We start from the raw sequence: 16,466 nt of genomic DNA, 5'->3' as shown, positions 1-16,466 counted from the left end.
AGAAGACATGGTGTAGAACCTGTGCCCACCACTCAGGATCTATGAGTAAGTATAATAACCTATTTGGGATGGAGATGGTGTAGCTGGCTTTCGTTTAACGGAAGTATGGATCTAGCAGTTATTATATGAGCATTCCTGACAATACGACACAGTCAGTGCGAGTGGAGGAGAATGGTTTAGCTATCCAGGGAAGAATACGGCCACCAGGCCATGCTGCTTTCCCTGTTGCTGTCTTTAGGGCATTATCACCGAGTGGTGAGACGTGGGCTCTGGAATCAGCCTGTCCGCTTGGAATCCTGGCTCGGTTACATACCAGCTTTGTCACTGGTCGGTTACTCCAATTTTCAGTGTTCTCATTGGTAACATAAAGATAATCACTGTAACCTAACTCATAAGACTGTTGAAGCGATTACATTCATTTTTAGATATAATGCATATAGAACTGTGCTTGGTATATTTTTAATTTCCATAGATGATAGCTAATAAATCCGGGAATTATGGAGTTATTAAGGTGGGGCCTGTTCACAAGAGGAGGAGAAGCAAGAACATTTCCTTTCTTTACTCTCTGTACTCCTTTTCATTGGTTTCATACCCATCAGCACTAACAGCCAGCCCGCTCTTGACTTGGGCAGTTTATGGCCCCAGTTGAAACCCTGAGCTCACAAAGCTCTTTGTTCCACCTAAGCCAACATCTTCCATATCTGTACTGTAGGTCCGTGTTTCCAAGTTGCTGATTCATCTTCTGGTGGGACAGTGCGTAACTGAGGCCACCAGGACGGTCTGAGGAGTGTGTGTAGATAGATCAGGAACAGGGCTGCTCCTGGGCTAATTGCCTGGGTGTGGAGCGCTCCCTGGCTCCCATAACCACGTGCATTTGGAGCGGCTCTTCTGCAGCCGGATCACTGGCATTTCAGCAGATATGCTTTCTCTCAAACACCTGGACAGGGGTCGAGGGAGGAATATCTCCCCCTGGCTAAGGAGCAGGAGGATTAATTTAAGTGGCGTAATGGGGTTGGAGGGTCATTGTATGACCCTGTGCAATAGTGGCATGTCCTCCATGGGGGTGCCGCTGAGGAAGGAAAATCTAGTCTCTCTCAGAATGTCAAGATGACTTGAAGGCGTTAGCACACTTCTGTGTCACTAAATTTTGGGTGTAAGTGCTGTATTCTTGGTTGGGTACTGGAGTTATCCGGTTTCCTAGAGAGGTAGCTCGGAGACATGGTGGCCAACCCAGGTGGAGAGAACAGGCACCTTAAGAAGAGGGGTGTCTTGGATGCCAGGGCCCACAGTCCATTCATCTTTCCTCGATCAATATTCCTCAAGTGATTTCTTTTTTCCACCAAGAATTGTTTTTTTTAAGTTGGAGAACTAAGATGTCCTCAACTTTCAATGTTGGGAAGGATAGAGGAGAACAGACTTCGGGAGTGTGATACCTGACCAGGTAGATGCATGACTGAAAACACCTTGGCTTCTGCTTACTGTATCTGCAGACTGGGGCCCCTTCTCACTTACCCGTTTCCCTTCCAGGCTCCAGAACTCTCTTTCCTTCACTGCATTCTAATTCCCAGTTGGCTCTGTCACACCTAGGATAAACCTGTTCATGTATGAGATTTGTACTTTCTCTTTACCATATGTTTTCCTCAAAGTTTTGAAGTTCACTCAAATGGACAGAAGCCTGGGAACATCCCCTCTCTCACCTATTTTTGCTTTCTTCCCCAAAAGTGTTTCCCAGAATTAGAGGAAGGCCCATGCCAACCTCTGAGACACTTTGAGGCCACGATGGCTAATGTATTTTTGCAGTCTGCCAGGGCAAGGAGTAGATGCGTAATGATGCAGACGTAAATCTATCAAGGCTAGACGGCAAAGGACAGGACCTTGACAGGTACATGAACCACACCAAAGGATGATTCATCTTGTTTTTCTCAAGTTAGGGCACCATAAAGCTACTTCTTTAAGTCTTGGAACACAGGCAGAAAGAGATCAAAGTTCTAGGACCCTGAAGTTTGACACAGTGCAGTGCTTGCCCAGAGGACCCTAAAGCACAAGCAGTTACCTTGCACTTGCATGGACCTGATGGCCTCCCTCCAGTCCAAGGTGGTGGAACTTCGCACAGAGGCAGAGTGAGCCCTTCATAAATGCCGTCTGAATTTGCACATGGACATGTGAGTGTCTGGACAGATGAGTGAATGAGTCATCTGCACATGGGCAGGGGGGGAAGATCAACAACTCTCCATGTCTTATCCAGACAAGAAGAGACCACGGTCTTCCCATGCACTTGACTCCTGGAGTCAATGGATAATGTATACATAATTTTATGCACGCTTTTTTTTTTTTTTTTTTTTTGGAGAGTGTGAAGAGAGGGGTGCCTCCCTGTTCAGAGAAGGCTAAATCGTGCAGTTTTCTCCTTGACTTTCAGAGTCTGGCATAAGGAAGCATCACTTCTGCAGACTTGGAAGTTTGTCCAGTCTGATCCCTCATCCAAAGCATGAATCTTTCTCAGGAATCCCAGTGCCCCATCCTGCAGAATTCTTTTAACCATTCCCCTTGAAGTACCTGGGGTCTTCATCCTTTTCTCATACCAGCGCCTTCACATCCCATCATTTCTGTCTGCAGTGGAAGATGGTGAAGTTATCTTTGCCTTAAAATGCCAGTTACCTGTTTTGAAAGCCGCCAATATAACATTCCACCCCTAATTTAAAAATATTAAGAGAGGGCAATTCTTCTGTTATTACTATAGCAGTCAGTACTTACTTGCTCTGGATTATGAGGATTTGAGCCTTGATCAGAATAGTAGCTATAGGATATGGGGAAACTGCCCAAATCAGAGAGTTCTGAATTTTTCGGGACCTTACTTGACCACTTCATGAACAATTAAACTGCTCTAGAGAATTGCTCTAAAAAAAGAACGTGAGAATCACATCTTTGGAGCAGCCCGTGCAAACCATGCCGGGGGACTGACTGCTTTAGGAGACGCGTGAAAGAAGATTTATTAGTGGAAATATTCCGAGCTACCGTATTCCTGCTTTTCCTTCCTATTTAATTTCTCATTCGCCTAGGTCATGCTGTCTTTTGTGATCAGATCAGAACTTCTGAACTCAGGCCTGAGAAGGGAGCCAGCCCTAGGGGGATGTTTCAGAATCTCATCTTCAGAAAGGCAGTTTGAAAAGGTTTATTCAACTTAGAATGGAATTTTGCATTTGAAAACAGGAGCTACAAGAGTAACAACAAATTCCTATTGTTTCAAAATAATAAAGTGTCAGTGCAAATGAAATTGTCCTGAAACAAAATGCACGAGCACAGAATTGCCTGTGTTTTGCCTGTGGGTGGAAGATGTTCTCGTGTTGTCAGATGGTAAATATCAGATACATGAATGTATAGTGATTGTCCTGTAACATCAGTGGTGCCAAACCCCACAGGCTTAATTGATATTTTTCAAGGTGGCCAGTGGCCAGTGAATGCGAGAGGCCACTTAAGCTAGAAACTCACTGTCAGATATTGTGACATAAAACAAGGTAAAAGATATTCTTAATCTTCTCAGTTCCAGATGTCAGTATCTTTGTGACTTTAAGATATTTTTTAATGTAGCAGATCAGTTTTACCACCGATATCAAGGCTCTGAAGAAAAATTACAAGACCCCTGAAATGGGTTTTCTAGCTGAGCCTTCAGTTTCATCCAAAAGTCCTGGTGGGTGTTTCTGGTTATTACCTTTCCTAATTCCACGTCTGAACCATTTCCCTCCCTGGCGTCTTGACCACAACATAGGTCCCCAGCTGCTGGCAGCCGAAACCTGAGGTCATCCTTGCATCTTCTCTGTCCCTACCCTGTCCATCTCGTAATCTCGCGAATACTGTGGATTGCACTTCTTAAGGGTCTGTCCCATCTGTCCCCTAGCTCAGGCTCAGTCACGTTGCCTGTCTGTGTGGTCTCTTAACGGGTCCCACCATCTTTTAATCTGTCCTGATCACTGTCACCAAGGTGCACAGGTCTAATCAGGTGGCCCCCTCCAGGGAGACATCTCATTGGCTCGCCGTGGTCAATAGGAGAAAATTAAAGTCTTTAGTCTTGCAGACTAAGCCCCTCTGTAGTCTGCCATCTTCCTTCCACGCCAGTCTTGTCTACCGGGCTCCCCTTCTTGAACCTCGTGCCTCAGCACCACCACCGTCACAGTCCCTAGATTCGGCTCCCCTTTCTGCAGCCCCTTGTATGGTGTTTGGCATGCGGTCGGTCTCCAGTAAGTCAACTTCCGCTGGAGCCCGAAGTGAACAGACTTTCTTCTCTGCCCACTCTTCGTGGTGATTTGCGTTCTTTCATAGGGAAAATGTCAAACTTGATACATTTATTATGGATTTGAGAATTAGAAGATATCCAAAATTAGAATTTGAATTTGAATTAGAAGATATTTATTTCTTTCACCTATTTGATGAATAAATCTCTTCTCTGGCACCTCTCACTACTGGTTAAGCTCAGATAACGACGAGGACAGTGACCTCACTACCTCTACCAACAAGCTATTCAATTTCCAAAAAACTTTGATAAATTTGTGCAAAAATTTTTATATATAGCTTTTACCGACTGATGCTAGTTCTCGATCTTGGTTTCTGATGGAACAAGTCTTCTTTTCCGTGATAAGCCTTCAGATCTTTGAAGACAACCATATTCTCTTCCTCTTCTTTTCTCCCTGTTAATATCCCCAATTATATCAAATTTTCCTCTTACCTCAGGGAGTCCATTCTCTCTGCTTCTTTGGGGGCTCCCTTTAGCTGGCTCCAGGTTGCCTGTGAACTTCTGTGCTCACCACCTTGTCCACAGCAGAGAAGCCTTTAGTCCTACTCTCCCGGTTGTTCTCATGTGGCCTGAGGTCGTTTCCAGCAACATCACTTTGTCCACTTGGATTGAGTATCTGCGAAAGTCACCCCTTACTTCTTCCGAAGGGTGGAAGCCACATTTTCCTAGCATCTGTTCTGTTGCACGTTGGTTGAAAGTTGATAATCATAAATTCAGTACTTGTACAATTACATTTTTGACCTAAATTTTATCCCTGTTGAATATCATCTTGCTAGAGAGGGTCTTTTTGTGAATCCTGATTCTTACCGTGTAGTATATCCAATGTCCCCCGCCCCCAGCTTTTTGTCAACAAAAGTTTATGCTGTTGATGCAATTAAAATAGGAATAAGCAGGCTTCTGTGAGAATCAGCTGAAATAACAGACGGAATTCCCTAACATAGTGACTGGCATGAAGAAGATTCTTAGCAAAGGCCAGGTCCTTCGCTGCCCCTGACCCGTGTTTTTTCCATCTCTCCTCTGGCTTCTGCCGTCAAGGTGCGGGTGTGCTGTAACTCACAGAGGTCTGGGTCCCTTATTACTTTCCTTAGAAGAGAGAGTGTGGGCTTACAGTGTCATCCAGTTATGATTCTCTCTCTCTCGACACCTAGGAGCCGTTTTTTTGGTTGTTTTTTCTACTTAAATTATACTGAACAATTTCTAGAAATATGAAACGCAAGGTGTCACAATTTAAAATTTAAATAACAGACTTTCAGCAAGGGGTCTGTGAAAAATCCCCTTCACAGTGGTAAGTATGCACCTGTGAAGATGTGTTTTCATAGAGTATGGTGGCCTCCAGGAATCTCCTATGAGAGCATGAGAACAACAGTTAGGATGTATAAATCCCATTTGCTTCCCACGACAAGGAACAGGCTATCTGTGTGGGGACAGGGCTACCAGACCTCAAAAAGGGGATTTTCCAGAGGGTCTCCGGTAAGCTGCTTACTCTGTCCTATTTCCTCAGCCTTGGAGTATTGTGAGAACGAAAGAAAACACGTAAATCACTTCCTGCGGTTTCAGGCGCATAGTGGAGGCTCTGTAGACATCTTTCTCTTTTCTCCCACTCCTGAGACCACCGTGCTTTTGCACTGCATGGAAAGTGGTAGGGTCAAGGTTGCTTGCTCAGGAGAGTTTGACAGCCTTTCTTGGCTTTTGCGAACTGTTGCCTTAGATGAAGTGTTGCCACTTCTCAAAGACCTGTTCTAGAGTAGCCAAACATTTATGAAATAGTAAGTGTTAAGAAATAGGGGGAGAAGATCATGTAGTAAATGCTAGGTACTTTCCCGTCTTCGTGTTTATGTGTATGGCAAGAGGTCCTTTGGGAAGACCTAGATTTAAAATGAATTTTTTTTTTAAAAAAGGTAGAATAAAGAAGCAATCAAGCAACTTCTTTCTTAAAGTTCTTTTTACTTTAGAACAAAAAATACAGGAGTAGATGGGAGGAGATCTTATAACAAGGCCAAGAATCCCACGTCATTGTATTTCCTTCTCTAGCAGGTGTGGCCTGTGTAATTTTGTTTTGCCCTCTTGCTCTTATGACAGTGGTAACAACAAAAATAATAGTAACAATATCTTGCATTTACAAAACTCTTCTAAGTTGATCCTGTTGTTACAGTTTTTCAAAAGTTAAAGACAACATTTTTTTTTTAAAGATTTTATTTATTTATTTGACAGAGATAGAGACAGCCAGCGAGAGAGGGAACACAAGCAGGGGGAGTGGGAGAGGAAGAAGCAGGCTCATAGCAGAGGAGCCTGATGTGGGGCTCTATCCCATAACGCCGGGATCACACCCTGAGCCGAAGGCAGACGCTTAACCGCTGTGCCACCCAGGCACCCCAAAGACAACATTTTCATATAAATAATTTTCAACTCATTAAGGCAAATGTTTATGGAGCTTTTTAAATGACCTGGTGTTTTAGACGCTAGATGTGGGGCTATTGAATAGAGAACCCACTTGTGGCTCTCAGGATCCTTCTGCTCTGTCCCCAAGTAATTTTCTGGTGTCTCTCAAAGAACTCCTTCTCCTGATACCCAGTCTGGTGCTCTATCAAGACAGAACAACTCCTGCCCAGTCCCACAACAGATAATGATTTTTCCAGCAATCTCTGCTGAGGCTACTTCTTTGGCTGGAATGCAGTCGGCCACATTCCTGTCTGCTGGTGTTTCTGGCACAGTTTGAATAAGCTCCACAGAGCATTCCCGAATGCTCTGGATGTTGCTAATATCCAGGCCCCATCCAGGGTCTCTTTGAGCTTTGAGTGAGTCGAAGAGCACACTGGAAGGTGGTGGGGGAGAATTTGCCATGTGCCTGGCTCCAGTAATTCTAAGACCATCCCTATAAAGTAGGCTAATTCTTTAGTGGCGTAACTTTGGTTCACTGTTGAACAAACAACTGTGTACCTGGTATACACCAGGCATTGTGTCAGATGCTTTGGACAAGAAGGCAAGACAGAGCTTTGGCCTTCAGGTCAGGTACAGCCTACTGGAGGAAACGGATATGTAGGTCGGTAAATGCCGTCTAGCCTAACGTTGCTCAGGCTGGGAGTGGCAGAACTGTGGGTAAAATCCAAGTCTGATCAACCCCAAGCCATCAAGCCGAGATGCTTCCAGAACAGAAAAACTAGCGATGCTGAGGGACGTCTCCTCAAAAGAGCAAAACAACAGCCTTGCTCTGCCTGTTATTTGAAGATATCATTAAATCAAACCATTTTTTGTTTTATTTGTAAACTAGGTCCTTCAGAAGCTTGGAAAAGCTGATGAGACAAAAGATGAACAGTTTGAAGAATATGTCCAGAACTTCAAACGGCAAGAGGTAAGTATATTTATCTAGGTTCTGGAGGGGGAAATGGGCTGACTGTGTTTGTGTTTTAGCATATAACTAAATTGCATTAAGGTCGAAGAAAGAACTTTCTTTCGGGTTGGAGTTAACGTGAGGGGTGACGCTTGCTAATTCTGTAGGCTTGCTTGTGGCAGGTGAAAGAAGAGGCTGTAGGCACCACGGGAAGAAGGTGGGTGTTTTAGACTCTCAGGGGATTAAGGCTTTGCTTGTCTGGACCTCTTCAGTACAGATTACTGGTCTAAAGGAAAGATGCTGTTTCGGATGATTTATAGTCTTAGTATCATATAGTATTAGGAAAACAGGAGTTAGATACTTCTGGCATAATTATTTTAATTGCTGCATGCTTCAAGATCATGCATTCTTAACAGGGGTTATATCTCCCCCAAGAGGGTGAAAATTGGTTCTTTGTGGATAAAAAAATTGTACTCTTTGTATGTGTATACATCACATAAATAGATATATAGTATATCCATGGTATTAAAATTTCATGGGGGGTGTGTAATAAAGAAAAAATTGTCTACAAAGTCTCCTTGAGGGGAATGATAATGAGGAAAAAGGTTGAGAAACATGGTTTGTGATGTTTGTTCGTTTGATGGGCTGCTCTGTGTTCAACAGACACATGTATAAGGAAACAAACTCTTCTGTAAATTATCTGTTTATATCTCTAAGGCTTGGATAATTGGCCAGAATATCATTCTGTCGAGAACATGCATGAGGGTCAAGGTGGGGGAAGGTACAAGTGGGGCTTTCTGTGGTTAGAAGCCTCTAATCTGGAGGTCATACTAGAGGTGGGGTGGGAAAAAGGCTGGGATGGCAGACTCTGGCAAATGGGGGTGATATGAGGGCACGGATTTATTTTTCCTGGTGTCATTGGAGCTACCAGCGTCCACAGGATATTGCAACCTTGGGGATGACAATCAGTAATGTCGGATCCTCACAGGTTTCATTTTGCCCCTTTCGCTCCAGTTTGAAGATCTCAAATCCCAGAGATTTCTTTCTTCGCTATGTGTGCCAGAGCCCCCACTATTTGTCTCACTGCAGACATGCTATTTCTTTCCTTCACTGCCACGGGTGATAAAATCCAGCAGGTATGGAGCCAAGTAGCCCAGACTCCACCAGAACACATTCCTGAATACCTCCCATTTCATCCCAAGACTAGGAGTGGACATGTGCAGATAGGTACTCAGTTTACGCTATACGTGGTAGCCATCTTGTTCTGTCAGAAAATGAAGCAGGAGAGATGGGAGTTGGAGAAGTAAACAGTGACAGTGAACTAGATCATGTCCAGGTAACAGTATTATGGAGAGCTTTGGATTAATGAAGGTAGAAGAGAGAATTTCTAGAGAAATGTCACCTCCAGGCCCATAGACTCTGTTGTCCCCCAGTCTCCTCCACGAGAACAGACCCTCCACGTCTCCTTAGGCTCTCAGTCTGTGAGTTCTCGTATGTTCTTTCGTGCATTGGGATGACTCTGATACGGATCAATGTCTGGATTGCAGCAGCCGCGCACAGGAAAACCTGTCAGTCATGCCCTGTTACTTTGCAGGGCGATTCCAAATATCTGCTTTAAGGGATTGGAGTTAGATAGAAGGGATTCGTGTCTGTAGTTTTACCTGCTTGAGGATTTACACTCTACCCTTTGAAACCTCGTCTTCCTGTCTGGTGTGTCCCTGTGGAGCTAATTAGGTCTTCGCTCTTGGATTTTTTTTTTTCCTGTGTCACTTCTATGGTGTTTTGATGTTGTTAGCACCCCAGAAGGTTAACCTTGGGAAGCATCAAGTTCAGAAAAGCATTCATGACTAGGAAGCACTTTGCATTTTCCAGTTACGGTGAATTCTTATTGGTCTTTTTTTGGGACTTTGTTGACTGAACCAGGTGAGAATTGTTTTTTGTCTAAGCACTAAAGAAAAGTATGATTGGTTAAATGCTCAACTTCATCAGTTAAATGACCTGTGCCACCAGCAGGAGCAGCGTGGGGTGACTTTGTAATGTTGCTGTGCGATCCACTCCCGTCCCTAGACACTTTTTCAAATGTTATAGAGCAAATGGTATACTATCATTCTTGAAGACCCAACATCTTGGTCCTTATCAAGAATATTAGCAGATTTCAAGAACTAGGTAAAACTTCAAAATCTGGGGAAGTTGGAACAAGCAATTCTACTTTATAAAAGTGCAAGAAGCAGAATGGAAATGTAGAACTAGTATTTCTCAGAGTATCTTGACCCCGCCCCCCTTTGGCTCCCTTTGAAAGGGAGATTTTTGCACCAAAAACATCTTGCATTTGCACCTACTCATTCTGATGTTTTTCTGTTTGTTTCTTTTAATCAGAAAAAAGAAATGTGGAGTCATTTTAGTGCAGTAAGGAGGGATGGTACCTTAACCCTGTCTGTATAGTAGAGAGAGAGAAGGAGAAAAGGGATGGATGGGAGGGAGGGAGGAGAGAGATTTATCAATTTTCTGTAAAAACATACTAATGATTGAGAAGAAGAGCCAAAGGGTGAATGTATTAATATTCTGCAGAGGGGAAAAGATATCCTTTTAAGCCTCAATATGTATTGGTAACCAGTTCACATCTGTTGTATATGCTGAGAAAGCATATGTAGAAACATTAACACAAGCATATGTAGAAACATTAACCTAGAAAGAAGGATCTACTAAGATTGTGGTGACCTCTACAAGGCCTGTTACTTTTAGTGTTAATTACACTAATAGTGTAATGGTGACTCATTATTCTAAAGGCAGAAGGCATCATCTAAAGGCAACAGACTCTAAAGATATTATCTGTCCCAGGAAATCTAGATTTCATATTTTTTTTCTGTGATGACATATTTTTCGAATCCAAAAAGATACTGCTTAGAGTCTATCAGATGAACTATATTTGGATTTGTGCATTATATTATAGTCACCTGATCATGCTCAATTAGTACTTAATCCAAAGTGGATTGTTCTAGAATGTTCTAGGAAGTATTCTAATATCTTGGGCCCTGGTGATCTTGCTTTTTGGTAAAATCAGGAAAGTCCTCATGGTGATTGATGGAAACAGAGGTGACAGCAGGGTCTGTGTTTGAACTCCAGCTTGAAGCTTAGCTTTTATCTTATTCCAGTGCCAGGTTTTCTTTTTGACCCCAAACCTCTTTTCCTAAAAGGTGGTTTTTGTTGGACTGAGAGCTGGGATGGAGGGTCTGTGCACACTTTCTTTTTGGTTGTGCACTGGGCTCCGCATTGCTGTGGTTTTTGTGATCCGTATTTCATACACCATTCAACTGGGGCAAGGACGAAGGGGAGCGTAGGGTAGAGCAAAAAGGAATAGAGTGAACTTCACTGCTGGAAACTTGGGATTTTCCATGCTGAGAAGTGCCAAAGAGAGCAAGGATTATAGAAATCCATCCAGCAGGAAGAGCAAACTGACTTCAACACGTCCTCCCCCAAAGTGTTGTGTTTTTTTCCCTCTTTTTATTTTGCCCGTCTTACCAAAGCCGCTGACAAGTGGCAGAATTGCTGGTGTGAACATCGCCTACTTTCACCTGGTAGCCTGCTGACGAATCTGTTAATGAGCAGAGAAGAGATCCCAGAGGGGAAAGAAGGTCCTTGCCTCTTTCCCTCCTTCTTGCTAATAAACCTGCCCATGAAAATGCCATGCTTATAGCAACCGTGCCCGTTACAACGACTGACTAGCTCAGGGGCTATTTGGGCCCAGGTAACCAACTGTTTGGTCACATTTCAATGAGTACAGCTGTGAGCACCCACCCGGACTTACAGTCCCAGAGCGATACTTGGAGTAAAGGGGTGGCGTGTCTCACCTCTCAGGGCTGTGCAGCTTTTCATTCCTTTTTAAATACTGTAGCAGTGCTGTTCTGCTGCCTCCCTCCATGCCCACCAGCGAGGAACAGGCTCACTTCGCTGCAATAGAAACAAAGAAGAAAGGAAAAGCTTGGGTGTTGAAAGCCTCTTGGGTGGTGAGAATTTGGAGCCAGTTATTCCAATTATTAGGATTATCCGGTGACTGAAAGCTGGAGTTGTGTCTTCTCCTTAGCACAGGGATCCTGTGTAGCTCTTTTCATCTTTATATGCTGCAGGATCTAGTGTTTAGCACATAATCTTTCAAAATATTTGTCAAACCTGAAGCTAAGCCTAGTAGTGGAAATGGTAATTTTTTAAAAAGATTTTCTTCAGAGGGGAGGGGGTGGGGGAATGGGAAAGGCTGGTGATGGGTAGTAAGGAGGGCACGTATTGCATGGTGCACTGGGTGTTATATGCAACTAATGAATCATCGAACTTTACATCAAAAACCAGAGATGTACTGTATGGTGACTAACATAATATAATAAAAAATATTATTATAATAAAAAAAGATTTTATGTATTTGAGAGAGAGAAAGAAAGAGGGAGAGAACACGAGCAGGGTGAGGGGCAGAGGGAGAAGCAGACTCCCTGCTGAGCTGAGGGCCTGATGTGGGGCTTGATCCCAGGATCCTGGGATCATGACCTGAGCCAAATGCAGACATTTAACCAACTGAGACATCCAGGTGTCCCTGGAAATAATTAAAAAATTTTTTCTTTTTAAATAAAGATTTTATTTATTTATTTGAGAGAGAGAGTGAGTGAGAGAGCGAGCATGAGTTGGGGGGAGGTGGAGGGTCAGAGGAAGAGGAAGAAGCAGACTTCCAGCTGAGCAGGAAGCCCAGTGAGGAGCTCCATCCCAGGACCCCAAGGTGATGACCTGAGCTGAAGGCTGATGCTTAACCGACGGAGCCACCCAGACACCCCCAGAAATGATCATTTAGAGCACATTCTTAGAGCACGTTTTTATTTCTAGGATGGAAGAGATGTTGAATATGTGAATTTTTGTAAGCAGTTTCATGACATTTTTTAATACATATGCATGTAGGTAATTAAAAATAACACTTATAGAAGTTTTAAAAAATGTAAATACAAATATACTCCCACAGTGTGTTAACGTGTGGATAAAATTTTTATTTATGGCAAATTGCATTTGCATTCTGAAAGTTTTTGCAATTTTCTTGAGCATATAGGCTCAGCAGGTACCTTAGAACTATTTTTTTACCACAGATAACTGTGATCCGAATATGTTAGTATATTATATTATATTATATTATATTATATTATATTATATTATATTATATTACATTTTATTATATAATAAATAGTGACCTTCCTCTGAAGTAACCACTGCTGATTAAATGTGAGCCCCTCTGTGTGTCTGGGGTAATAATCCAGTTCTAAAGGAGTGTCCTCGTCCAGAGTGTGGAGAACCTCAGGCAGCCTACAGGGCCTCCTGTCAGGTCGTCAGACCTTCTGGATCCTGAGTAAAAACTAAAGGGGGCAAGTTTGGTCCCCACCAGCACAGTGTTTTCAGACTCGAGCTGCATCAGAATCACAGCGCAGATGGCTGGGCCCCAACCCTGCGCTTCCAGTTCCGTAGGTCTGGGGTGAGGCCTGGAAACGTGCGTTTCTGACAGGGTCCTGGAAAATGCCAGCATGGCTGGTCCGGGAGCAGTACCTTGAGGACCCGTGCTTTGTTTCTATTCATATGCTTATCTTCAAGCACATCCTCTGATTAATTCTTGAAACTCTGACCCTCTGTTTGATAGCTGTTTTAGTGTCTTTATGACAAAATATGGAGAGAGATTCGGTGGCCATGTCCTGAATTATCTGTGATCTGCATACCTGCGATCAATGGAGAGGATCTTATCTTTAGCAGACGTGATTTTGGGGGCAGTGACAGAGTTCCCTTGTGCTCAGCATTGTTGATTTTGGAAACTGTATGCCCTGGGAAAATACACATGCCCCTGTAAGAGAGAAAATACGTGCTGCTGAGACCTTAATGAGAATGAGTTTAATAAGGCTCTTTCTAGATATTCAGGCTTAATAGGGGACAGTATAGACAGTATTAGACTCCAGATACAGGATCCTGAGAAGACATGAAGAGTATCTGACCCCCAGATATAAGGCCTTGAAAATAAAATAAAATAAATAAAAGCAGCTGAAGGGACATTCATAGCATTACATGCTTATATTGGAAACAGAGAGAGGAAACAATCAATAGTCTAAGTACCTACCTCAAGAAACTCAAAAAAAGATGAACAAAATAAGCCCAAAGCAAGCAGAAGGAAGGAAATATAAGGAAATATAAAAGAGCAGAAATCAATGAAACTGAAAATAGGACAAGAGTAGAGCAAATAAAAAGCTGATTCTTTGAAAAAATTAGTAAATTTGGTAAATCTTTAGCAAGACTGACCTCCAAACAGACACAAATTGTCAATATCAGGAATGAAACAAAGGATATCACTATAGATCCTCTAACCACTATAGGTCCTGTAACCAGGGAGAAGGGAGATGGATGTGGTTATGAAAGTTAACAGAAGTGATTCTTGTCGTGGTGGAACAGTTCTATATCCTAACTGTGGGGACGGATACATGAAATTATACATGTGATAGAACTAAATACACATACATGAATGAGTACAAGTAAAAACTGGGGGAGTAAGACTGGTGGATTGTATCTATGTTGTGATATTGTTCTTACTGTAGTTTTTCGCAACAGTGGGAAAAACTAGGTACGAGATAAAGGATCTCTGTATTACTTTTTCCAACTGCATGTGAGTCTGCAATTACCTAAATAAAAATTTCTGTTGAAAAACATCCCCTTTCACACTTTTACTTAGAAAAAGCTTACTGAGCTTACTGCCTACTGCTTCTTACCAGATAAAAGTGCTCTAAGGTAAGTGCCAGAGACTCACATTGTTACAGAGATGGGGAGGGAACATAAATGAGGAAGTAGGCAAGGAGAGAAGGAGTGGCGAGGTTTGGGCTGAATTACAGAATACATAGGCTGTAAAAAAAGCAGCTATCAGCTCCAGTTCACATCTGTCACATGAGAAGGGGGCCCAGGGTTGCCACATCGGATTTCCCAGAAAAGATCAAATCCATATTTTACATGAAATCTCCTCAATTGATTTGGTGTATTTTATATTTTCTAAAAAGTTTGAACTTAAAAAAGTTACAAAAGGGTACATAGAACTGTTGTATACCCTTTACCTAGGTTTTCCAATTACTTTATCATTCTGTCTGTCCATCCATCCATCCATCCATCCATCCATCCATCCATCCACACATCCACCCACCCATCCATGCATGCGCCTGTTATCTATATAGTATACAAAAGGGCACTCTCCTACAGAGCCACAGTTCATCCATCAAAATCAGTGAATGACCATCAATCTCGTCTTACCACCTATTTTACAAACCCCGAATTTGCCTACGGTAAAGCTTTTGCTTTGGGAAAGACCCTGTTAAGGGAATGAAAAGACAAGCTACAGACTGGGAGAAATTATTTGCAACATATTGTCCACTTATATCCTTCAACGTCCAGGGGCCATTCCACGGGTCAGATTTGCATTTAGTTGTCAAGTCCCATTAGCCTCTAAATTGGAAGGAGTTCTTCAGTCTTTCTTTGCCTTTGATGATCTTCAGAGCAGTGTTTAATTGTAGAATGTCCCTTGACTTGGGTTTGCCTGATAAGCTTCATGTGATCCTCGCTGGCAGGCTCTTCCCAGTGTATATCAGCGTACACGTGATTCTGATTTGTGCCTTTACTATGGATGTCAACTTTTATAACTTGGTTAGAAAGAGGCTGTCTTCCAGACTGCTCTGGCACTTACCTTTAATTTAGTAAGTAACCTAAGAAGTATTTTGTGGAGATAGACTTTGAGACTGTAAATATCCTGCAAACTTTCCCTACTAGTTTTGTCCATTGAAGCTTCTTGCTTAGATCAGCTCTTACTCTGATGGTTGCTAAATGGTGATTTTTTTTTTTTTCCTGATTCCTTCTATACTTATTACTTAGCTTTCTACTCCATGGTAAAATGTTCCCTTCTTGCCTAATTAATTAATTATATTAGTATGGACTTAGAAGATTCCTATTTCATTCAGTGGGTTATCATACATTATTACTGGTTGTTTTGAAGCACAATTGCCCTAAATTTAGCCAGTGGGAAAACTGCTGGTAGTAATGTGTCCCCATTATTCTTTGAGAACTTTTTTTTTTTACATTTTGGCACAGAATGTTCTAAGTTCATGTTGTGCTTGCCCTACCCAGCCTTCAAATGAGTCGTTTCTTTAAAGAGTCCTGGATTTGTTGTTTTCTTAAGTAATGCTCACACCCAAGGTGGGCCTTGAACTCACAACCCCAAGATCATGAGTCCCATGCTTTACCAATTGAGCCATCCAGGCTCCCCTGGATTTGTTGTTTTCTTAAGTGGAGATTGGCATTTAGAAACTCAGACCTGAGCGCTGGGTATATTCTTTGGTTCTAGGGTATCATGCTTGTAAGTCTTCTAACTGAACAGAATAAACACACACGTATTTATTACACACTGTGTATTTTTTCTTCATCTTTCTATCTATCTGAAACCATGGCATCTCTAATTATAGTTCAGTATCTCCTGCTTCGGGTCTTTCCTCTTTTCATATTTGTACTTCCTTCTTTGAGAGTGATAAATCTGGCTTCCATTATTCCCAATATATATTTATTTGTGTAATACCCTTAATGTAACCAATCTCCTGACCATGTGGGCCATCTCCTCATCTCCTGTGTTGTACGAGTCAAGAGTGTTCTCTGCTCCTTTGCTGTGGGCTGATTCACACTGGCCTGCACTTTTCTCCTCCCCTCTACTCTACACCTGTTGGCCAAGACTCATCACCCACTTGGCACACCCCTTGCATAGTGGTGTGCCTGCTACGAGTTCTCTGTCCTGGCTTCTGACACCTGACTTCTAAGAGTTTC

General features: G+C 42.6%; 1 protein-coding gene across 2 annotated transcripts in view; it reads left to right on the top strand.

Annotated features, from left to right (window-relative positions):
* AMPH (amphiphysin) overlaps nt 1-16,466 on the top strand; it is a 215,300-nt gene that overhangs the window by 84,761 nt on the left and 114,073 nt on the right. For both annotated transcript variants that reach the window (XM_040644417.1, XM_040644416.1), the window contains exon 2: nt 7,554-7,634. In XM_040644417.1, coding sequence (XP_040500351.1) covers nt 7,554-7,634 — 81 coding nt within the window. The remainder of the gene's footprint in view (nt 1-7,553; nt 7,635-16,466) is intronic.

This window comes from Ursus maritimus, unplaced genomic scaffold, assembly GCF_017311325.1.
Source record: "Ursus maritimus isolate PB19 unplaced genomic scaffold, ASM1731132v1 scaffold_3, whole genome shotgun sequence".
Lineage (NCBI taxonomy): Eukaryota > Metazoa > Chordata > Mammalia > Carnivora > Ursidae > Ursus > Ursus maritimus.
The sequence above is the reverse complement of the archived record's forward strand: the minus strand, read 5'-3'. Positions and strand labels throughout refer to the sequence as shown.